Consider the following 25,138-nt stretch of genomic DNA (forward strand, 5'->3'; position numbering starts at 1 on the left):
CCACATAGTTCAGAAACAATATCTTATTGTTATCCCTGACACCCACCTTTAGCCCAAACATGCATTTGGAAACCCACAAAAACTTCTTATTTTTCTTCAGAAAAAAACACCATTCATTTTTATGGTTGTGACCTACATTAGTTCAGGCTGCAGCCCTAATAGTGGGTTCTCCTGATCTACCTGGAAGTTATAAATATGAGCACAATGCAGCAAAACCTGGTCACATCTAAGCCCTACTGAGATTAAGAGGGCTTGTTTAGCACAATTAAGGCTGCAATCCTCGGCACACTTTCCTAGTAGTTAAGTCCTATTGAAAGCAGGGGGACTTACTTCCAAGTAACCATGCACAGTGCTGCGTTGCATGTCCCATCCCATCCCATCCCATTGTTGCCAGAAGAACTTTGCCAGCATTAACTTTTGCTGAATTATACCTTACATGTTTCTTTCAGCTATTTGTGTGTGTGTGTGTGTGTGTGTGTGTGTGTGAATAATAATGTCCTACATGGGGAAATATCCATACTTGAGAATGTGCATAAAGTCTACCATAAGCCCTAAGTGAAGTAAGAAAAACACACTGTAGTAGTTCATTTTCTTTCACTGAAATTATTTATTTTGTGTAGGAAAGATATGACAGATGGAGTACATAATAATAACAACAGCAGCAGCAGCAACGACAACAACATATTCATATGCCATAATTTATTATTTATATACCACCCATCTGACTGGGATTTTTTCTGATTTCTATAACTGAGGGGCATTTTATGTTTATTTCTGATTCATATACATGACTTGTCTTTGTTGGGCAGGAAAACGGCTTTGAAAACTAACAGTCAGGGAATTAAACTTTGTTCCATGCCGTTAGTGAATCTTTCTCCATGCTCAGAAACACCCAATAGACGTGCTGTAACTTTTTGCATTCTGAGAAGCCCCTGAGTCTAGAACTGTGAGTCTGCCCCATTATGTGGCAGGTCGTCCTGGATGTTCTTGACTTGGTGGAGACTGCGGGAACTGCGGGAGTTTGCCATTGCCATTGCTCCACATCCTGGGGTGGTTTGGGCCTCCAGCTGCTGCTGTCCACCATAGGAAGAAGAGGTCGATTAGGTCCCACCCTAAAGGTTGATGGGATCTAATGTGTTCCTTTGGGCTCTCAGGGAATTTCTGGCTGGCATGGTTGGTGCTCCTGTGGAAGTCCATGTTGCTCTGTGGAATATGAAACTGTGCATTAACACCATGTCTCTGTGCACAGCTATTAGGGAATGAAATCTTTAGGTTTAAAGGTTCTCTTCCATAGGCCCAAGATCAGTTAACGTGGCCAAATATTGGTTAGCTGTTCTTTTCACTTGCTCCTTCTAGTTGTAAAGAACCTTGAGACTCAAGAGATGTAGCTCCTGCTCCCCTGTCCTTGGTTGCTTCTTTCAGGGAGAGTTGGCCTCCCCTGTGAAACCTTGCCAGCTCTCTGCCCTTGTGTCCCTTGGGCAGGCCAACCAACCAAACAGAGCAGAGTCCGTGTTTTGGTGATGAAGGTAGCACCTTCCTTGGTTGAGTTCACTTTTGACCAACCACCGGGCAAGAGGCCAATTCTACCACATATATGACACCCACAAGCCAAACAGGCCAAACAGAAAACATCCAAGTGCAAAAAAAGGACTTCAATCAAGGTTCAACACCAGTTGCAAGATTTATTACCACCATTGAAGATTTGATGGATTAAAAAAATCTTGTGTTTAAAAAGAAATGTTATAACTTTGTAACAATGACATGTATGTTAGTTTTTCTGTCTGTCCATGTAGCAAGACTGCCACACATAACGTCTGTGCATGATATACAGATACTTTTACCATAGAAATGTGTGTAAAAAAAGCATATAATGTTTCTAATTTTGATTGCTCCCGCATATTTTAAAATTCCCCTCATACCACTAATTGTAAATTTATAAGGAAATTGTAAGAAAATCCAAAAAAGTTGCTAACCTGAAAAGAACAAAACAAATACAAAACAAGAGCTGTTTTGGACTGTGGAGGAGGGCCTCTCCTCTCCTTCATTTGGTAACCCATTTGTGGGGGAGATGGTCCCAGAAGAGGAGCAGAACGCTTTGGTCCTTCTCACACCAGCCTGCTGCATGCAGTTCTTTGTTTTCTATGGATACCTTCTAAGTGCCCAAAGAGCAGACTGGGCAAGGCCTTTGGTGTGATCCGGCAGCGCTTAGCTTAAGGCACAAAAGGCCACTGTGACCTGTGTCTGGTCAGGACCTGGATACCACATATATACCAATCCATGAAAAAAGAAAAATGAGACAGAAATTTAATATACAGTATAGACACACACATATATGCTAATAGACATGGTTGTCATTCCCTTTTAACACTTTCCAAGTTGATGGCCATCACTACATCTTGTGGTAGCAAATTACATCGTTTAACTTTGCGCAGTGTAAAGAAACGCTTGGCTTTGTCTGTGCCTCTTCCAACATTCAGCTTCCCCGGAAGGCCCTGGGTTCTGGTGTTACTTTTCCTACACCACACATAGTTTTCTACAGCACTATCCCAGCCTCCCTCCTTACTTGTCTCCCCCCCCCCAAACTAAAGAGCCCCAAATGTGGTAACTGTAGCCCACAGAGGAGTTGCTCCAGCCCCTTAAACATGTTGGTCACCCCTTTCTGCCCTCTTTCCAGCTCTAGAATATCCTTTTTGGGGGGTGCATGGGGTGTTTGGGGAGGGGCTCCAAGAAGCTGTCAGCATGCCCTGAGAACAGCTTTGACTGGCCAGTGAGCGGAGCTGATAGGTCTCAATCTCTCTGTGAGTTAGGGCTTCCCCTGCATTCAAAGACAGGCTCTGGTGGATTGAGCAGATGAGACCAAGAGTGGGTCCAAAAGTCAAGGCGGTTTCTGCACATGCCGTAGAGGGAAGTGAGATGGGGGTTGTCAGTCTAGGAAGGTAGCCCATCTGGCCCATCTAGGAGAATGAAATCTCTGATCCTAAACCTCTGCTGTCTTGTGGGATATCTTCAGAAGAAGAAAAGGCTCAGGAGTAAACCCTTCACAAATCCAGAGTGGAGTCCCTAAGGTGGTTGGATGGCACCTGGTGCGCCTCCTTCCAGCAACTCCTGCAGACGATCTGGGCAGCCCAGGACCTCCAGACACACTGCCCAGGTCACTTTGGTGCTGCTAATGCAGCGGTTTTGCTTCACCACTGGAGATGTACTCCATTGTCTCTCAAGACGGACGGTGGCCAAGGCCAAGGCAGTCAAGGCCAAACCAAGCTCAAGATCCCCAAGGCTAAAGTGGCCAAGCCCAAGAAGAAGAGGCTCCCTGGAACCACCACTTGCCCTCGGCACGCGACCCCAAAGACTCTTTTAAGAGCCACCAAAAAAAGAAAGACAGGTGCCAACAATGCCCTTTTTGAGTTGTGGTTACCAGAAATGTACACAATATTCTACACATAGCCACATTTATAAGCATTTTGATTTATGATATGAAGGCATTGTGGTACAGACAGTTTCATTTTCTATCCCTACCATTAAATTCGCCCTTTTCATAACAGTTGCACACCAATGCAACATTTTCATCAAACTGTGACCCCAATATCTCTTTCTTGGTCAGTAACCACCAGAAACTTAGTATATTTGCCCCAATGTGTAACACTTTACTCTTGTTTACATTGAACCACAACTTGTTGCAACCCCTTTTGTCTTTTACCAACCTGAAAAATTTGGTGTCATCTGCTCAATACTAACTCCAGGTCGTTCATTCATGAACAAATTAAAAAGCATTAGTTCCAGCTGATCCAACATTTTGCATCACCATGTGCTTAATGACACACTAAAATAACTCTAAAAAAAAATATTTGGACAGGTCTTACCTTTTCAGAAGCCATGCTGACTTTTCTCTGTGCTTGGTAATTTTGTCTTTAGTCATGCTTTCCATCACTTTTCCCAGAACAGATACAAAGCCAACTAACGTATAATTTCTTGGACCCTTTTAAAAATACAAGCTACATATGTTTATTATTATGATGTGAACTATGGGTGAACTTAGATCTATGGATGTGAACTGTGATCTATAGATGAAGGACAATATACTACTACTGCTGCTGCTGCTGCTGCCAATTTCTTAGAGGACCAGAAATTTCACATTTGAGTTCTTTAAGAACTTTTGGATAGATGCCACCTGATTTTTAATTTGGGAGGGGGCGTCTGCTGCAGCTGTTGCCAAAAACTCCACTCCCACATACCAGTTAGATTTTTAAAAAACTTCCTATTGGGTCTATGTCTGTTTCTTTCCTACATACTTCAGAAAATTTGTCATAAGAGCAGTTGAATTAGATCAAAATGTTTCTTTCTTTTCTGGTAGAGGAATGGCATAGACTTTTAAGGAGCATAGCTGTCAAGTTACAACTGTAGTCTGGAAACTGTCTTGCAGAAATCCTTGGTTCTCTATTATAGAAATCAACACATTGGCAAGCTGAACTTCAAAGTGTTAGGTAGGGCAGAAACAAGAGTCAGACTTGATTGCAACATGTTGCCCAGTCAGGAAGCAAGGTATGAAACTCAAGGCTGGATCACCATCAGGCAGAAATGCTACTGTTGCATCCTGGACAGAGCCAAGGTTTGGACTAGGTGACATCCAAGGTCCATTCCAGTCCTATGATTCTATTCTATGGGACACTGGGGCAGGGGTAGAACAAAATAACACATTCACACGCTTGTGCACATTTTACACAAATTTACACATTTGTGCACTATTTAATCCCTGACTCCTCAGCTGTCCATGACTGTGGTCAACATGCTTTATGGATTATTAACTATGGGGAAATGTTGTGAATGCTCCCTTGTTTTAGGGTTAGGCTAATGTTCTGGATGTTAATGCCCTAAGATGCTCTTAGTGTTTAGTGCAGTTGACTTTACCATCAAAAACCAATATTTTTGACATTCTGTGGTTATTGAGAACTTTAACATGTACAAAGGTGAAAAAGACAGGAGATGCCATCGCTCTGAGGCGTTTTCTTTGTGACGAAGCTGCCACATACACTTATTCTATATCAAACTCTCACATGTTGTTCCAAGCGCCATTCAAATGTCCTTCATCGTGGGCCCACCACACTCCAGCTCTGAACTCGTTTCACCATTGCAGTGACAGGAATACCTCAGCATGAATTTATGCTAGATGATTTCTTCCGCAGCTGCCCTGGGACCACTCTATGAAATCTAACTTACATATTTATGGGAAGAGGGAATTACCCCCCACAGAAGGAAGGAAAATTAAAAGTCAGGTTACTGCAAAACATATTGCCTGACTTTGGCAGCTTGTAAAATCGGGGCTGCTGTGACATTATGGAGTGAATCTCATGGGAGTCGATGCACATTCCAGCATTTACTGAGTGCCATTAGCCAACCATGTATATACACTTCATCAGGTGCTTCTAAAATGACCTTTAATAGCTTACAACAAGGCCAGGTGTCCTGCCAAACTCATATTCCCCAGAAATAGAACAAAATCAAACAAATGAACTGAAGATTAATCCAGATAAGACTGTGGCACTGTTTGTGGGTGGCTCCCTAGACTGCATGGGTGGAGCGTCCCCTACTGTGGGCGTGATGAAATTCCCTCTCGAGGAGCAGCTATGTAGCTTTCGGGTCCTTCTGGATCCCTTGCTGTTGTTTGAGGCTCAGGTGGCCTCTGTGGCGCAGAGTGCCTTCCATCAGCTTTGGCCAGCAGCCCAGCTATGCCCCAATTTGGACAGGGATAGCTCCACTTCTGTTGTCTGTGCTCTGGTCATCTCTAGGTTAGATTACTGCATTTGGAGACAGTTTGGAAACTGCAGCTGATGCAGATTTCAGCAGCCAGCAGGGCTGACCAGGGCAGGACAGTCTGAACATTTAGCAGCTATCCTGGCTCGACTGCACTGGCTATCACTTAGTTTGCAGTGCTGGTTTGACCTACAACCCATGATACAGCCTTGACATATAAAGTCTCAGGACTCCAATGCCTCCAGGGCTGCCTCTGCCCACATAAACCAGCCTGGACACTGCAGCCGCCATTGGAGCTCCTCCTTCATGTGCCCTCTCTGAAGGAAGTGTCCAAGATGGCGGCATGCGAATGGGACGTTTCAGTGGTGGCTCCCCACCTGCAAAAGGCTCTTTTCCAGGAAGCACATCTGGAACCATTGCTGGGTAAGCTTATTTGTCCAAACTTAATTTGGAGGGTCACTGAAAGCAAGGGTGGGACTTGTTCCCTTTAAACATATTGTCAGATGTATATTTTAGTTTTTTTGCTGTTTGCATCTGATTTTTATGACTTTGTCATTTTATTTTTGCTTCCCTTGATTGCAAAAATCACTAAAAATATAATAAAGAATAATAAATATAGAAACATCATATCAGTGCTCTAGTATCTTCTCTTCATCAAAACTCTGTGCACCTTACTTAGCTCCCCATCAGTGAATATAAAAATAAAATACAGGCCTTAGGTGTTTTCAGTGTGCTCTAGGTCACTTGGCTAAATGCGATTTAGCTTTAATACTTTTGCTTTTTTTATGCATGACCTACTTAGCTTATAAGCAAAAATGACTGAAATGTTAGGTTGACTGAGAACAGCGCTGTTGTAGAAGTTTTTCCTCAGTTCCCTTTTAAAATGCAACCTCCTTAAGTCTGAAGTAAAAACATTTCTGCTATGGAATATACTCTGTATTCCTTATAAAATACCTCTTTGTCACACCCTAGCATGGCCAAGAAACACAATGTGGACATTCCAAGAGGAGGGACATAAGAGACCTTTGAACATGACGCACTGCACATGTGTACTAATGTTCTCCACATTCATACAAACACAGCACTAAGAAAATTAGCTTCAGGGTGACAGTGGACTCCATGACATGTTTGCTATAGAGAGCTACCAAATGAAAATTATGCATGTTATCTGATTTTCTTTTATTTTGTTGATGTAAGCTCACGTTGTTTCATATAAGAGGGCTTCACTATACCTTGTTGATAGACCACCAAAATACAGGGGGGGGGGGCCCTACAAGGCAGGAAGCACAAAGCAGCAGGTCCCTCCCATCAGGCCACTTTCAGTCAGGCAATTGTAGCAAACTCCTGCTCAGCAAACTCCGCAACTCAGGGTGGAGAATGGGCGAAGGCAATGCAGGTGCCCCCCAGGCAACTCTAGCTCCTCTTTTAAGCACAAATGCTTGTTTTCTGGGGTGCATCCTACTGACCCTAGCTGTGCAAATTTAATCAAGGAAGCAATTTTGGATTAGCTGTCGCAAAATAAAAATGTCCAATTGCGCATACAAGTTCTGTGCTGGTTTTAAAAAAGGTTAAGTGGTCATGACCCTTTCTGTTTCAGTTCAAGACTGACAGCTCCTAAGTGGCTCTTTACTGGCTGTGTGTAAAGAAGTGAATTAGTACATCTAGTTTCTTACCTCTCAGGGCAGTAATGAGGAGGCAAGTGCACCTGCCAAATTTCTCCTCACTCCTAAAGACACAAGAGTCACCTCTGGGCCAGGCATAGAACGTCCCAGGCAGTGCATATGGGAGAAGTGACTCTCCAGATAGGAAGACATTTGTGTTTCTTTGTATGCCATCAATTTAAAGGGTTCTCACCACGTTTCCTCAGAGGTTTGTTCCACTGGTTCCTCTGAACTGCTTCCCATCTGCTTCTCACTTGGGGACACTTTTTGTCCCAGAGAGCTGTTGTGAGGGTGAGCATATATTATGCTCCAAATAATCACCTGGTAATTAGAAACATGAACATGTTCTACTAAAGAGAGAGATGACTGTCTGCATTGACTTAGATTTTTATTTTATTTTTTCACCGCTTGAGTGTAAAAAACCTCAAACAGTTTACCAAAGACAAAACAGTAAAATCAAGAAAAATTCAGAGCCATCCTTTAAAACATACAAAAGCTAAAATATTAAAACAGATTAAAATTATCTCAACATTCTCGATGTCTGGGTAGGCTTACTTAAACAAGACTATTTTAGCTAGTTCTGAAAAGTGTGTGGTGAAAGTGCTCATTTGATCTCAATAATGGCACAAAGAGAATGGTTGTCATTGCTGCAGCAGACCAACATCGTTCCTCCTCTGGAAACGGAATAATGCGTCCTCAGTCTGTACAGGGTGCCAGTTGTGCCACTGTTAATCTCCCTTGCTCCCTCTGGAAGATTTGGCGGGTTTCTCAAATGCTCCTTTCCCGTGGTGTATCCCATGTTGTGTAAGATAAGTGCTCCTGTTGAGGGCTGGAGCTAAGCTAGAAGAGCAGCGTTCCTGGCCTCAGGGCTTCATCAGGGACTCAGCTACACAGCTGCAAATAAAATGTTTTAAATGTGTTGTAAAGTGTAGTATACAAATGTGGCACTAGGTGGCAACAGTGAGCTATGTATTTTTCAAAACACCCCCCCCCCTGCGGGGGGGTTGGTGGAAGCTCGGGTCGGGCTCAGCCGCGTGTCTTTTCATGGCTTCCCTTGCCCTCCCGGTGCTCTTTCCTACCTCTCCTCCTTTCCCTTCTCAGTGGCGGTGTTGGGGGCAGCAGCAGCAGCAGCAGCAAGGTCGGGGCTCCGTGTCTTTCTTTGCCCACTATTTCTCTCTCCTCTCTCCTCTTCTCCCCTGCGCCGGCTTCGGGATCTTATTGGTGCCAGATTGTTGCTGGACAGTCGGCTGGGTGGCTGGGTGTCCTCACTTTCGTTCCCGGCTCGGCCTGCGGGGAGGGCTTGGCAGCTCCCTCAGTTGGCACACCGGGTGCCTCCAGTTCCTTGTCGATTGTGGCAGCAGCAGCAGCAGCAGCAGCAGCAGCAGGCCCTGCAGTCCGGGAGCCAGCCAGGTAGCCCACTTGGTTCTGGCTGGCTTCAGGAGTTGCTCGCTGCTGTGGCGTCTGCCATGATGCCTCACCAGAAGACGAGTTTTTTTCTATGTATATAGATTCCACCCAGGAGACACCTTCCTCCACCTCTCCATTTCACACGAGGAGGGGAGATGCTAAACTCGATTTGCATCTCTCAAACCCTAATCATTTCCAAATGAATTTATTTCTATCAAGGACTTCATCAAGCTGTTTTCCCCATAACCTGTTTTCTTTTTTCTACCTAACACCCTCAGCATCCCATATCTCCTCCTTAAGCTTCCTGGGGTCAGGTGGGCTGTCTCCTTTCAAATTTACAAGTACCTATTTTTGAGCATGCTTAGGGGGTTCTCCAGGTGTGAAGATACAATTGTCTTGTCAATAGGCATAAAACCACCAAGGCTGAGATTAGAAGGAACAAGTTAGAGGCCTGTGAGAATTTGTGTGTGTGGTGCCTCTGGGTGAACTGCTGCAAAATCACTCCTTATAGCCCAAATGGATGAGCTCCCAGTGTCAGGTTGTGAAGCTAAGTGAGCAGGATGCACTGGCGGAGGAAGGCGGGTGCGGGGGGTGCGGGCGCACCGGGTGTCAGCCATGAGGGCGGGTGACATTGCCACACCCCCACTCCCCGCTTGCTGCGCTGGCGGCTGGCAGCGCTTCCCCTGACGCTCGCTGCGCCAGGGCACATAGTTCCGCCCCTGGCAGGATGCTGCCTATGTGGTCTGGAACTAGAATGGATACAATGTGAAGGAGGTTATATTTATGGGAGAGTCTCATGACATGGATCTCTGGCCCTGCTTTCATCTTTCCTCCTAGACAACAGAAAAATTGCCAGGGGCTAAAAGAGAATTTGGAGCATTTCCCCTCTGCTCCTAATTCATCACCCCACCATGAGTTGACTCTTAACTGTATGTATATCTTGCACAGCTCTTGGCTCAGCTTCAAAGAGGTCAGGCCCTTAAAAGTTCATTACATTTTGGACTGGTGGGAATTAGGGCAGGGAAGTCCATTTCTCACACTGCACATTCCCCAGCCACAACTCCACACAACCCTCCAGGATATTGCAAGTTAGCAGGGGCTCAAGCAGACCCCTGTGTGTCCTCCAACTGCCCCCCCCCTTGGAGAACAATGAGCATGTTGAGTACTTATTGGGCTCTTATTTGTTTGTTTACAGAATCATACTCAGGAAGCCCTCGAGGGACTCTTCTCTCCATGTGGTCCTGCTTTGGTGCTCTGCTGATAGATAACTCAATAATTGTGTTCCTGCAATAAAATGTTGCAGTTTATTTCTAGCTTCTAATAGAGAACAGTACACCTGCTCAGGACTAAAGGCATCCTGGAACAAGAAGTGTTATATAGGTCTTGGTGCATGTTTGTTTGTATGTGGAGGTGGGGGCAGAGAGAGATTTCATCCAGAATTTCCCCCTCACTGTAGCAATAGTAGCCCCAAACTTGAGCACTTTCATAAAATTGTAGAGTTGGAAGGGATCCCAAGGGCCATCTAGTCCAACCCCCTACAATGCGGGAATCTCAGCTAAAGCATTCACGACAGATGGCCATTCAACCTCTACTTAAAAACCTCCAAGGCAGGGCAGTCCACAACCTCCCAAGGGAGACCGCTCCACTGTCTAACAGCTCTTACTGTCAGAGAGTTCTTTAGTTCAGTTGGAATCTCCTTTCTTGTAACTTGAAGCCATTGGTTCAAGCAAGAGAAAACAACCTTGTTCCATCTTTCATGTGACAGCCCTTGAGATATTGGAAGATGGCTATCATATCTCCTCTCAGTCTCCTCTTTTCCAAGCTAAACATATCCAGCTCCTTCAACCGTTCCTCATAAGGCTTGGTTTTCAGACCCTAGTTGCCCTTCTCTGCGCATGTTGCAGATTGTTAACATCCATTTTAAATTGTGGTGCCCAGAATTGGACACAGTATTCCAAGTGTGGTCTGACCAAGGCAGAAGAGAGTGGTACTATGACTTCCCTTGATCTGGACACTAGACTTCTGTTGATGCAACCTAGAATAGCAGTAGCTTTTTTTTTGCTGTTGCATCACACTGTGGACTCATGAAGCCATTAAACAACATGACAGAACCCTGCAGCACCCCACTGGTCACTTTTTATAGTGATCACCCTTTGGGTTCAGTCAGTCAACCAGCTACAAATCTACCTAGCAGTTACCTTGTTTAACCCACATTTTATCAGCTTCCTTGCAAGAATATTGTGGAGAACTTTGTCAAATGCCTGACTGAAATCAACATACACTATGATCCGCCAAGCTTGTATCTACTCCATCAGTTACAATGTCAGGAGCTGCTTTAAGGAGTGTGATCTGGGAGGGACCCAGCATTTAAAAAACTCTGAGGACTTTCCATAGCCTGTGAGTGGAATATTTCAACACATGCTTTTCATGCAGAACGTCCCACGTCCCGTCCCTGGCACCTGCAGCTAAAATGATCGAGTGGCAGGTGCCACAAACACTTCTCTCTTGAGAGCCTGGGAAACTGGTGCCCACTAGAAGTCACAACCCTAAATGGGCAATTAGTGTCAGACTGGATATTTCCACAGGCTGTTCCCTAACGGAGCCAGAAAAACTGCAGTTTGTCTGGTAAAGCTTGCAAATATGGTGAGAACCCCAGAAGACAGCCTGATAACGGCTTTGTAGAAAAACGGAGTCTCTTTGTAACCTACTGCTCTAGCAAGGTTCAAGGCAATATAAACCCATTTATTAAACTCATAACTTTATTTTGATTTTTGAAACCTCTGGTTTTAGGCTCATTATTTGTTCTGGATGTTGTTGCCTTTTTCTTTGCTACCCCCCCCCCCAATATTTTTGTTTTGTAAGCCTTTGAATTGTAAAGAAAACCAGGGGAGAAAACTACAGCAACACACACTTTGGTCTAATTTAAAATCTCCATTTTGCCATGTTAGAGGGTTAAAAGCTTAGTTGCATCTGCTTGAAAATGAATCCACATTTGCATTTCACTTGGCTTTGGTTTCAAGGGAGTGATGGAGATGGCAATTTAATTAGATTTATGCCGGCTGCAAACTGCGGTTTGTTCTATGGTGGGTAGGATCTCTTTTGGTAAAAGTTCGTAACACACCAACAGAAAGGATCAGGTGCTGTACAAGGAATGATATAACATCAACTGCAATGTTACTAAGCATTTTAGCAACCCTGATTATACAAAACAAATGGTACATTATTTTTGCATTTAATCTATATTCCCCCTGATTAATAAAATAAGAGTTTATACTGCTATTCTGCTCAGACATGTCAATTATATATTTTTACAATTTTCTAGATAATTTTTAATTTTCTTCATAAGTGGGACAGAATTAAGTTCTAAAAAGTTTATTTAGATTTTTAAATATGCTTACTCCCAGGTACTGTATCTTATTATTTTGTTTATTACTGGCAGCTGTCCAGTCCTTTACTAGTTTTTGTTCTGCTTCTGAAAGTGCAAAACATAATTGTTCAGACTTTCTGTAGTTAATATCCAGTCTTGCAATAATCCCATATTCATTAGTCAATCTAACTGTCTCAGGTAGTGAGTGTTCAGGCATTGATAGGGAAAAGATTGTATTGTCTGCAAAAAGTCCACACTTATATTATTGACCATGAAAAGAAATACATTTGATTGGGTTATTATCTATTATATGGGCCAAAGGTTCTGTGGAGGAGGCTTGTAGAAGAGGAGATAAGGAACAACAGTGTTTGGTGCCCCACTCCAGACTGGAAGAGTCTGATATTGTTTACTCTAAAACTGGCTTTATTGTTTTTGAGACATTTAATGAAAGAGTAAGATAATGAATTATTATTATTATCATTATTATTACATAGTACATCAGATTCAATGTTTTGCATATAGGAGCCTCAATATGCTTAATTTTGACATCCCTCCCATCAGTATATTTGGCAGCCATTCTATGCAAGCATTCTGCCAAGAGGCTTGTGAATAACTTGGCATATCAAACTTACAGAATAAGCTGAATCAGCATCTCCCTAGGTTTTAAAAATCACAATTATTTTAGGCATCTCTGTAGTTTGTCCTTCCATCATTTCCCCTAGCAACCAAGATGCATTTCCCCCAGGGTGGGTTTGTCTAAGATCAGGTACTCCCTAGAAGTTATTTTCTGCAACTTCTTCTACTCAGTAAATGTAAGTGTATGTTAAAGATTCCCCCTCTCCCCAAAAGCCAAATGTGAACATTTTGCAACGAAACTAAAGTAAGTCTCCAGCTGTGCAGCAGCTAAGGGCCAAGTGCTCACTAAAAATTCACTGTATTGTTAACTTACAGTACAATGTCTGCTAAATAGTAAAACTGTGCTTGATGTGGCAACCTGGACTGTGGTTCAGAGTCGGCATTGGGGAAAACCAGGGTTTGTGCCTTTAAGAGCTGTATGGCAGACAGAAATCAAACAAGTTAAACCTTCTATAGTATGGAAATACATTATGGGGAAAGCTTCACCATGATTTTACTCTCTCTAATTTTGTGTTTTGCCATGCCCCTGCTTGACACCCATGTTTTTAAGGACCTGCCCCCATGGCAGCCATTTTGTGACTGGCACCCGCAGCACTCTCTCAAAATTCAAAATGATTTGGCCTGAAACATTTTGGAAGCTACCTGATTTGCTTCAAGTTAAAATCTGAATCCCAGGTAAAAAGTAAAAACAAAGGATGATGTCCAGTGTTGATTATTTTAATGGATCTGGTCAGAGTGTGAGTAGATCATACCCATTTCCTCTGCTTAGGCAGGCGTGGCCAAACTTGGCCCTCCAGCCATTTTGGGACTACAATTCCCATCATCCCTGACCACTGGTCCTGCTAGCTAGGGGTCATGGGAGTTGTAGTCCCAAAACAGCTAGAGGGCCAGGTTTGGCCATGCCTTGCTTACAAGCTCAAAAGAGCTCTCCATCCCCCCTCCCCCCAGCATTTCTTCCTTGTTTATATGACAAGTTTGGGGGACAAATGTTTCCGTTTTTGCAGACACACTTTCTGCGTGCTTTTCAAATGCCCAAATCACTTAGGAGCCCCTCCTTTGGTTAGGGGTGCTGAAGAGGGATTCTGCTTTGGCTCAAACAGGCCTCAAATCTGCCCCAAGCAACCCCCTTCAGATTGCAGTTTGTCCGAATCCACTGCTTACCCTCATTGCAGTGCTTTGCTTAGCAAACTGTCACATTTGAGGAATGTTCTAAAAGAAAGAGGGCTTCTCTGAATACTCTGAAACTCATTAAAAAGTGAAAAGTGTCAGATCTGAAGAGTAAAGCAGTGGGAAGCTTTCAGGATGTTACTCCTTTTTAAATTGTTAATAAAATGGACCCCTCGTAAAGTATGTCTGCTGTCACTGGTGGGGAACAATTCAAGTTTCATACCATTTTGATGGAATGTGCTGTAAGGAATGTAAGAATGAAAAACAATGAGACATCAAATGGGAAAGGAAACTAAAAATTTCAGGTATGCATTGCTGTATCCAGAGTGATGGGGGAAATACAATTGATTAGAAAATGAAAATCATTTCATTCAGCAATGGCTAAATTTCATGGTGTTAAGTTTTTATAGGCAACATTTGGGAGAAAATATTCATGAAAAATAAATATCCATATTCTATTTTAGGTCTTAAATATTTGAATTTTGAATAAATACTCTATCAGTCTGTTAACTGAATCACAGAATTGCAAAGTGGACACTTATTTATTTCAACTTCAACTTATTATGATAAAATGCAGCAGAGAATAGCAGCTCCGTCGACAGCCAGTTGTAGCAATGGCATAGAATAATTTACATGCAAGAAGAAAATGAAAGAGACGACGTTCCTAAACTTAATTCCCTGTCCTGGGTCAACAGGGTTTTCTAGTGTGCTCTCCTCCCTTCCCTTTGGAAGCCTGACCCATTTCTGCCACATTAAGCCACCGAGGCTGCAATCCTATATGCACTAACCTGGTAATAAGCGCAGTTGAACTCAGTGGGATTTATTTTTAAATATCCATGTATAGGATTACACCGCAAAAGGATGATAAGGAGAAGGACACATTGTGCAAATGTATCAGATCAGCACAAAGATGTCAGAGCAGGGAAGAGCCACACTTTCTCTTTATCCTCCGGTGGCCCCCCATGAAAGCTTCTTTAAATGGGGGCATATAGAGACACAAGTGTTTCTCGGTGAGCTTTGCAGACGTCATAGGAGGCTGGCTCCCTCTATGGTTGTGGCTGCACTACAGGTACAGGCTTCAAACTTTAATCAAATTGCCTACGTGTTTGGGGAAACTAGAAAGACTGTAAGACTAAACACTTGACAACTTGCTTTTCTAAGGTGGAGAGTTCTATGGTTTGGGTTAATGGGAGGAAAGTGCAGCATTCTAACCAACTTCTAGTGATGCTTCTGAAACTTGACATTGAGCAGTTCGTAAGTCAAATCTAGTATGCTTACAGTTCTTGAATGTATGGCAAGCTCTTCTTTCAATCCAATTAATCCAATAATCTAAGCAATAATTCAGATTATGTGTTAATTTATATGTTATGTGCCTGCATTGTTTGCATGTGTGAGAGTCGGTGGTGGGGCTTCTCAGTAAACTTGCAATAATACAAGGTGGCCCAAGGGCTCTTCAGCCATTTTCTTCTTTATTTTCGCCTCCCTGCTATGTGCACAAGTGGCCGCAGCTGCACTTCCTGTCCTCTCTGGGAGGCTCTTACCTCTAAGCAAGCAAACCAAAGAAGAAAATGGTTTAACAGCCCTCAGACAACCTCATATTATTCTAAGTTTAAAACAGAAAATACTTTGAACTCTCATAACAATGGGACTTTTAACAGAATTTATGGCATGAGTAAATTGCAAATTACTGTTGGGTTGGTTCACTTACCACTTCTTTTGCTTTTTAAAATACTTTCTTCTTCAGGATGGAAGAAGCAGTTTCATCGGCCATCAGCTTGGTGGGGTCATGGAATTGCCAGGCAGCAAGGACCAAAGGGTCAAGTCGGCCAGAGCCATCCAAATCACTTACTACCTCCAAACCTACCATTCTGCAGTACAGGACCTCATTGGTGAAAAATGGGAGAATGAATTTTGCAAACTGATACACAAACTACAGCTGCACCAGGAGGACCTGCAGCTGTATGCTCTAGCCTCCTTCAGCCTGTGGAGGGACTTCCACAAGACCAGCATCCTGGCCAGAGGCAAGATTTTGGTGAGCTTAATGCTGATTCTGCTGGCTGCCATCCTCTCAAGCTCCATGAAAGACTGCCTGCGCAGCAAGCCCTTCCTTGGCCTATTAGGAGCGCTCACCATCTGTATCTCCAGTGTCACTGCGGCAGGGATATTTTTCATTACTGATGGAAAATATAATTCGACTCTGTTGGGAATTCCTTTCTTCGCAATGGGTAATTATTTATCTTCATAATAATAGGATTAGCATGGCTTAATGACAGGATTGTAGAATGTGTCCTCAGCTACAAAGATGCAGTGTTTAATTTATTTATTTACCTTCAACTTTTTTAGCCTGTTAAATTGCTCCATCCACTTACAAAGGGGGGGGGGGGGGAATCTCCAAACAAAGGAAAAGGGTAAAATGACTGTGTTTATAACCTCGGCCAATATGAGAGATGTGTTTTATTGATCCAAGTTACAAAACGAAGGAGAAATTGTTATTGAAAACTAGTCAAGTCAGCAGAGAAAATGAAGAGTTGCTGAACAGACTTTGATGCAGGACTGGGGAGATGGGCCAAAAAGGGGAAACAGAAAGACTTGGAAGGAGGCTTTTTAAAGGGGGAAATGAGTGCAGCATCCTGTCTGGCATTCCTGCCCCCCCCCCCATTTACATAGAGGGAGAATAATGTAATTTGGAGAGGAAATCAACTTTCTGTTCCTATAAAGGCAGATATGGAAGATAGTTGTCCTGAGTTTGGTAGGATTTACTCCTTGACAGTATTATCATGTGCATGTTTACACAGAAGCAAATTCCCCAAAACTCCAAAGTGAGTGTGGGCAGGATTGAGACCAAAGCCAGCAGTCCTAATGACCCCTGCCCAAGTTAAGTCCATTAGCTCTGCTCTTGACTGCCAGCCACTGAAACGAGTGACGCTTCCTTTGGAGTAAATGGGCCATAAATACCAAATGTTTGCAAGAATGTAAACAAAGGGACGTTACAAACCCAGCCCTAATATTTGCAAGAGACTGCAGTGTGGTGCCATTCATTCCCCCTAAATAGCAAGCATGATAGTTTTGATAAAGTGAAATTGATTTGGGTCAGTTTTCTTTTGTATTTAAACAAGAAGTAACTAAACAAAATGTTGATTCTAATCAGAAGAGTGGGTTTTCTAGATCCTTATCCTTATTTTCAGATGTGAATGAGGTAGGTTTGTATCCGAGAGGCTACAATATCTACAATATCCTTGTGGAGAGGTAGCCAGAATTTTGCACCGTATTCCAAGTCTGGTCTCCACATAGGCAATGCTAGAAACTGAAACACTAGGAGCTAAATGGCACCTTAAACCTAGGCTATGGGCACAACAATGGAATGTCTAGACACACTTTTTGTAACAAAAATACAAAGCTGAAAATGAATGAACTGCAGTTAAAGTATTATGTTCATTTTTCACATGGTCTAGTCCTACCCCTGCCCACCCCCCTAATATCTTCCACTCTGTAGTTTTAATCTGAAATCTTAGGTGCAGGACTGCGCCCAGAGCTCAGAAACTGTTCATGCTCCCTGTCGCAAAATGCGCCTAGAACAATGGGAGTTTTGAACACTGCCCATAGGTTTCTATTAACAAGCCTACGGTTAGCATTTGTATTTTCCTAATGATCCCAGAAATGGAACTAGGCATTTTCTCAGCTGCCACATGCTGGGTCAGCATTTTCACTGTGCTTTCCACAAGGTGTCATTCCTGGCCTTCTCAGACTCTGTGAACGTATTTATGAAATTGAGATTTTGTTTTGCCCTGACATGCATCACTTTATTCTTGTTTATAATGAATTGCATTTACCATTTTACTGCCCCTTCATTCCGTTTGAAAAGATCCCTTTAGAGTTCTTAACAATCTCTTTTTGTTTTAACCACCCTGATCAACTGGGTATCATTAGCGAATATGGCTACCTCATTTCTCACTCCAAACTTGAAATATTTTATGAACAAGGTAAAATGGCGCTCTTTCCTTGCAGCTACTGTATTCACACATGAGAAAATGGAATACTGGTGCCTTTGTGTAGTATTGTGGGAACAATACTACACAAGTTGCTGATAGGAAGAGGAGTATCTAGACTGGAAATACATAGCCTTGGAAATACACTGGGATAATTTTTTTTTACAGCATTATTTTGTACATGGCAGTTTGCAATCGTACTCAATTTCACACAACAATATAATCTAAAACAGCAGCTACTATCCCTGTTGTCTGTACACACAGGTGGACATGCTTTCAAATTAGTGCACAATGTGTTATTCATTCCCCTCCCCTCATCAGACCTTAAAAAAACCACCACAAAACATTTTTTGCAGTCTTGTGGTTGCTTTTTGCTTGTGCCTCTATGTGGTGGTGGTGGTGGGGCTGTACTACTTGCTTCTTAGCACAGTTGAAGCAGTTCTCTCTCTCTCTCTAGTGCTGCTCTGTGTTTAAACCAAATCTGGGAGCCTACCTGATTCCAAAGATTCCCAAAAGAAAGTTAGAGGGTTCCTGGTGACAGAAATTAGAATGTGCTGTATTCGTTGTGTTCAGATATACTCAAAGTCTGGTCTTATTTTTGTACTTTCAGAGATGGTGTGTATTCCAGCATCATCAATGTACATGACACTGATAGAGTGCTGTGAGCAGAGCTTGATCCTGCCTCAGTCCTCTGACAGTGGGATCCGCTCACAACGTGAATGGAGGCAGAATGCCTTTTACTTTATTCATTTTAGCTATTTGTATCAACAACTTTCTCATGGCAGTCATGCAACTAATCAAATAGGTATAGAGACCAAACATATCTGATTTTGGCATTCCTTGTGTGCTCAATTTGTACAGCAGTCAAAACACTATATTGCATTGTGTTTTGAGAGGTAAATGTACTTTGCTCTGCACACACATCTCCCTGTCACTTGGGATACTCAGACTTATGAAAGTAGGATGTTGTCCTTGCTTTTCTCCAACCTAGGCTATGCAGTCTTTGTTGATCTGTTTTCTTTAAGTAGCTGTCCCAGATCAGCTGCTACTCTGGGATTGGTTTAATTTATGAAAAACTGTCACCCTTGTATTTAAAATGTAGTAGTGCATATCATATTAAGCACAAATTCATTTAGGCTGAAAGGAGCATGCTTCACAAGAGGGATGATATAGTATTGTATGCACATCATCCTTTGTAGGAGACTGCCAGAGATAGCCATGAACTCTTCCAAAAGCTAGCAATTCTGCAGCAGATCTTCAGGACACCAGAAGATCTTGTTGCATTGGGCCAGAGGCATTCTGCTCTCACCATGGCCCACCAGATACCTATGGGAAGCCGACAAGCTTCCTTATGGTGGCAAAAACAGTTGCAATAAGAGGATGAAGAGAAGCCTCTGCTGTTCATTACAAATGAAGTCCTTCAACACTGAAATTGGAAATGTTTTGCCAGCCCACAGAAAATAGTGGCTGTCACCACCTGCTTTCTGTTCCCTTCCTCTGCATCAGGGGTCAGCAAACTTTCAGCAGGAGTTCGGTCCATTGTCCCTCAGACCTTGTGGGAGGCCGGATTATACATTTTTTTTTGGGGGGGGGGGGAAATGAACAAATTCCTATGCCCCACAAATAACCCAGAGATGCATTTTAAATAAAAGGGCACATTCTGCTCATGTAAAAACACGCTGATTCATGGACCATACACGGGCTGGATTTAGAAGGTGATTGGGCTGGATCCAGCCCCCGGGCCTTAGGTTGCCTACCCATGCTCTACATATATGGCAAAAAGTTCAGTTTCGAACTTTTGACAGAGCACTAGGAAATGACATCACTCATTGTAATACATCACCCAGGCATACAGCAATGCCCTCTTAGTTGCAAAAAAAAAAAAAAAAAAAAAAAAAAAGAGTGGCAAGCCTATATGAAGCACTAACAGGTGGCCAAACAGACTCTTTGGTCATTGTTTTCCCTAGCTCATTACTTGGTATGCTGATTGTCCATTGTTCTCAAATAATTTAGAATTTAATTGGGGGAGAAAAGTCCTCAGAGAATTTGGAAGAAATTACAAACTCGCTGCCAACAACCAAAAATGCTGTCCCTGGAAAACTGGTGGAAAGTATTGTTAAAGGTAAAATAACCAGTCTTATAGAAGAACAACGCTCACTGCAGCAGGGTCATCATGGCTTCTGCAAGGACAAACCTATTAAGAGTTCTTTGAGAGTGTCAACATGCATATAGATAGCGGTGATCCAGTTCTTGGACTTTCAAATGCTTTTGACAAAGAACCTAACCGGAAACTCCTGACTAAGCTTGGCCGTCAAGGAATAAGAGGAGAAATTCTCTTGTGGATCAGGAATTGGTTAAGTTGCAGGAAGCAAAGAGTAGGCGTATATGGACAGTTCTCCAAATGGAGAGAAATAGAAAGTGAATCCTCCCAAAGACTTAGCTGGTCTAGCCTGAAAACTGCTTCCTTCCGTTCTGCTTGTTGCGGCCATCACATACTTTTAACTCGCAGCAGCAGCCAAGCTGAAAGAAGAGGGCTGAGAAAATGCCTCTTTTGCCTGAGCCAGCCGAGCTGTCCAGGAGATGAATAAAGGCTGCACAACTGAGGAGCAGAGGTCCAAGAGGAACTGAGAAAATATCTCCTTGCTTCTGTGCATGAACCATAAGAACAAAATACTTGAGAATAATTTCCACAGACCCATTTCCAAAGAATTTGTGGAAGATGTTTATTAATCTTTTGAAAATAGTAACAGTTTAGGGGGCGGGAACCTGTGGCACTCTCATTGTTCTTCCCTGAATTGATGCCCTGTGGCAGTTTTAATGTTCCTGTTATTATAATCCGATAGGATCCAAATTATACAGAAGAACACTGCAAGCTCATCATTTAATGAAGACAGCTGGTTGCCAACTATATACTCAGCCCAAAATTGTGATCAGCATTTAAAACAAACCTATTCTAAAATTAAAACAAAGTTTGTACACTTGTGGAAGCTTGCTGCCTGTCATACATTTCACCTGTTCAATCAGAAACAAATACTTCATTCCAATCCTTTGTTTCTCATTGTAATCCTTAGCTATATATTAGCATTCATTTTCCAATAGAATAATGGCCTGCTATGGTACACTGCCAGAAAGCTTCAAGATGTTTCCAACTTAATTTTGTTAATATGCCATGGATTGATGCCAGCAGAGCCACCATATTGGCGTCAACTTCTGTGGTTTGTACCCAACTCAGCTGCCAGCAAAGCTTCCATCAGTGAAATGGGAAAGAAAGCAATTTCTGGCAGTTCCTCTTTTCCCTTCAGCCTCTTCCTCCTCCCCATATATAACCAACGTGCTTAAGTCTAATTAATGCATGAAGGGGTTAATACCATATAGTAAGCTGTCCTGCCAGGCTTAGTGAGGTCACTTCCCCTTACTTTGGGAGGAATGGGTAATGAAGCCTTTTGGCCAACTTCTAGTCTACCTGAGAAATGTGGCATCTAAAGAGGTTTGGCCTGATTACACCTTTTAAGGAACCTTTGATCCCAAGACAAGCCAGTCTTAGCAAATTAACCCCACAATCCCCAAACTTGCAATAAGTACAGTATGTCCAATACAGTTCAGAGCATTTCCTTCACAGGCTACATTTCCATTTTACCTCAGTTTAGTCTATCATTATATTTATCATTTATTATAATTAGCAATAAATTTTGATCATTCAGACATTTCGTTAGCCCTTATATTCATTGTTAGGGTGTACATGCATTTTATTGAACTAATATGTGCAAATGGGAAGTAACGAAAACTTCACAACAACAACAACAACAACCAATAAATTTATACCCCGACGTTTCCCCTGATGGCATTCAAGGCAGCTCAAGGACCATTACAAGCAGTGGGCAAAAAAAAAAAAAAAGGGGGGGGGGAGCTGGTTAAGGAGGAGAACCCGTGGGACACATCTTTGCATGCCAATGCTGGAAATGACAAGGAAGGGTAGCTTGGAGGTGATGTCACCGTATACGTGAAAGAGGACAGAGTCAAACCAGCTTGAAATCCCAGAGGGGCAGACCATATTAGGGAATAAGATAATGTGCAAGAGAAGCAAATGTGTTATAAACCAGAAAGGGAAGTTGGGGGAAGTCGTGGGGTGGGGGGTATTTTGAAACTTAGTTTGTGATTACATTATCAGTAGTAATTATGCTAAAATTTGTTGTAAAACCTAATAAAAATATTTTTAAAAAAAAATCCCAGAGGGGCAGAATCCAGCACATAGTGTTTTTAGTGGCAGTAGCCATTTTGAGGATACACTATCACCCCCCTGACCCAAATCCCCAGAGACAATCCTGAGATGGAGAATAAAGTTAAAGAGGTGTCCAAAAGAGAAGAGTTGTTGCAAAAGCTGAGTTCAGCTGCCTTCACGTTGACTGGGTGTTCCTGTTATGATAAAGAGGTAAAACTTACAATCTAAATGAAAATGCACCAGAAGAGCTGCTCCCGGAACCTTCCAGAGAACAAGTAAGCATAGAAGTGGATCTGGTGCAAGATGCAACTATTTGTGGAACTGATTTGGAAACTTGAACCAATTCAGCATGTATGTCGGAAGACAATCACCAGCAAAGTCAAACACAGTCACATTTGACTCCCAAAGAGAAAAATTCTGAAAAAAGGAAGTTGAAAAGGAAAGTCAAATCTCTCCAAGCCCCAAGAGGATGCCAGCCCAGGTAACAAGCAAAGTCAAGGATGCTCTTAGGAGGCAAGAAGGCAGCTGTCAGAAAATGGAAATCTTGGCCAAGTGAGCAAAACAGAACAGAACACAAACCTTGGCAAAAGAAATGCTTGCAGACAATAAGAGATGCTAAAAATAAAATACCGAGAGTCATGTACAAAGAAGCAAGTCCAAAAATGAAAAACCCTTTAAATATTTTGGGGTTAGGGCAGGGAAAGCTCTTCTGCCCAGGAAGTGATTGAAGTTGGAAACGAGTATGTAGAAGTTTATTCCTCTCCTTGTGGGAGGCTTCTGAGAAACCTGGGAGCTTGGATTGCAAGCCAGGCTCAGGTGAAGTGCTGGTCCATCTCTAGCAAGGTTTAGACTCTTCAAGCATTGCTAACAAAATGATGTTACTATCAGTCTTTGCAATCTTTTTGTTTGGGTGTTTGGCAGGGGCGCCGACTTATAAAAAATATTGGGGGGGCCCATACTGGGGTCCTGCCCCGGGAAGTTTTATAAGATCCGCTCCCGGCCCGTTGCTGCTGCTGCCGCCCGCCTCGTGGCCCCCTCGCCAGCTGAGGGAGGGAGAGAGACCGAGAAGGAGAGAGATGCGTGGTGGGCAAGGCAAGTGCCTCCCACCGCCCCTCGTGCCGGCCGCCCCCTCCCCTCCCTTCCCCGCGCTCGCTCGCTCGCCCTCCTCACCCCAGCTCTTGGCCGTTCGCCCCAGGAACTCGCCGCTGTTGGGGTTGTAGATGAACCTCCGCCACTCGGCCATAGACTGGCTGAAGGGCTTCTCCTCCTCCTTGGCCATAGCGCACGAGAGAGAGAGAGAGAGAGAGAGAGAGGCTGGAAAGAGAGAGGGAGCTCGGCGGTTCGCGGGCGGCGGTTTTTCCCCTGCCGAAACAACAGCGGCTCCTCAGAACCGCTAAGTAACTCTCCCTCAGGCGCCCGGCGGGAGAGCAGAAGAGAGGAAAAGGAAAGAGGGGCTGGGCCAGTCGCACGCACCGAGCAAAACTACTCGCGCCGCCTCTTTTACTACCGTAATAATTATTTGTTTTAACTCATTACTGAATGTATTTTAAAAGGTAACTATCATCAAACAAGGAAAATAAAAAATACCAACATAATTTTGTGATTTTACAAAGCATAATATAACTACCGTATTTTTCGCTCTATAACACGCACCTGACCATAACACGCACATCGTTTTTAGAGGAGGAAAACAAGGGGAAAAAACATTCTGAATGAAACAGTGGATGTATCATTTTTGTGCTTCATGCTGTGGCCACAGACATGTGATCTGATGGTGAATTTGGGGTGACCCAATGCAAAAATCCTGAGGATCCATGTGGATCCATGTTTTGTAACCACGTTTTTGCACCATTGCAGCCCCAGGCAACAGTGGGTGCGTGATTTTGGGGGGGCAGGCTGTAGCCATGGACATGCTATGTGCTCTGATGGTGAATTTGGGCTGACCCAATGCAAAGATCCTGAGGATCCATGTGGATCCATGTTTTGTAACCACGTTTTTGCACCATTGCAGCCCCAGGCAACAGTGGGTGCGTGATTTTTGGGGGGCAGGCTGTAGCCATGGACATGCTATGTGCTCTGATGGTGAATTTGGGCTGACCCAATGCAAAGATCCTGAGGATCCATGTGGATCCATGTTTTGTAACCACGTTTTTGCACCATTGCAGCCCCAGGCAACAGTGGGTGCGTGATTTTGGGGGGGCAGGCTGTAGCCATGGACATGCTATGTGCTCTGATGGTGAATTTGGGCTGACCCAATGCAAAGATTCTGAGGATCCATGTGGATCCATGTTTTGTAACCACGTTTTTGCACCACTGCAGCCCCAGGCAACAGTGGGTGCGTGATTTTGGGGGGGCAGGCTGTAGCCATGGACATGCTATGTGCTCTGATGGTGAATTTGGGCTGACCCAATGCAAAGATCCTGAGGATCCATGTGGATCCATGCTTTTTAACCACATTTTAAGTGGGGAGGGAAGGAAAAACACAGAAGGGACACGGAGCAGGAGAGGGGTGTGCAGAGAAGCAGCTGGCTAAGAATGCAGGAGAGGGGTATAACGGGGAGGGAGGAAAGGAAGGCAAAAGTTTTCCCTCACCTACCCACCCAAGTCAGCCAGCTCGCGCGCTCTCTCTCTCTCGCTCTCTCTCTCTCCCTCCTGCACGGAGCACAGAGACACACTCTGCTTTCCCTCTGCCTGGAGGGGAGGGGCTTTCCCTGCTCTTTGTTCCGTTTGAGCAAACACAGCAAGGAAACAGAGCAGGGTGGGCAGTAAGACCCTGAGGCAGAATGCCGGAAAAATACGGTAATAATTTTCTTAAATTATTGGGGGGGCGGAGCCCCCCCAAACGAATTTTTGAGGGGGCTCGGGCCCCCTCAGGCCCCATGGAGTCGGCGCCTATGGTGTTTGGCAAACCAAAATGCAACTTTTAAAGGCTGTAACTCTTTGTAGG

At 43.5% G+C, this 25,138-nt stretch overlaps 1 protein-coding gene across 2 annotated transcripts in view; it reads left to right on the forward strand.

Moving 5' to 3' along the window:
* Nucleotides 1–25,138, forward strand: part of PTCHD4 (patched domain containing 4) — a 48,064-nt gene that overhangs the window by 1,401 nt on the left and 21,525 nt on the right. Inside the window, exons 1-2 of one of the 2 annotated variants that reach the window (XR_014561912.1) lie at nt 15,156–15,240; nt 15,731–16,211. Coding sequence is in view for 1 of the 2 variants with exons in the window: in XM_083730178.1 (XP_083586304.1) it covers nt 15,731–16,211 (481 nt within the window). In the remaining variant the exon portion in view is untranslated. Of the gene's footprint in view, nt 1–15,155; nt 15,241–15,730; nt 16,212–25,138 lie in introns of those variants that run through there. The other variant, XM_083730178.1, reaches the window with a different exon arrangement.

Source organism: Podarcis gaigeae (genome assembly GCF_964106915.1).
Source record: "Podarcis gaigeae genome assembly, chromosome: 3".
Classification (NCBI taxonomy): domain Eukaryota; kingdom Metazoa; phylum Chordata; class Lepidosauria; order Squamata; family Lacertidae; genus Podarcis; species Podarcis gaigeae.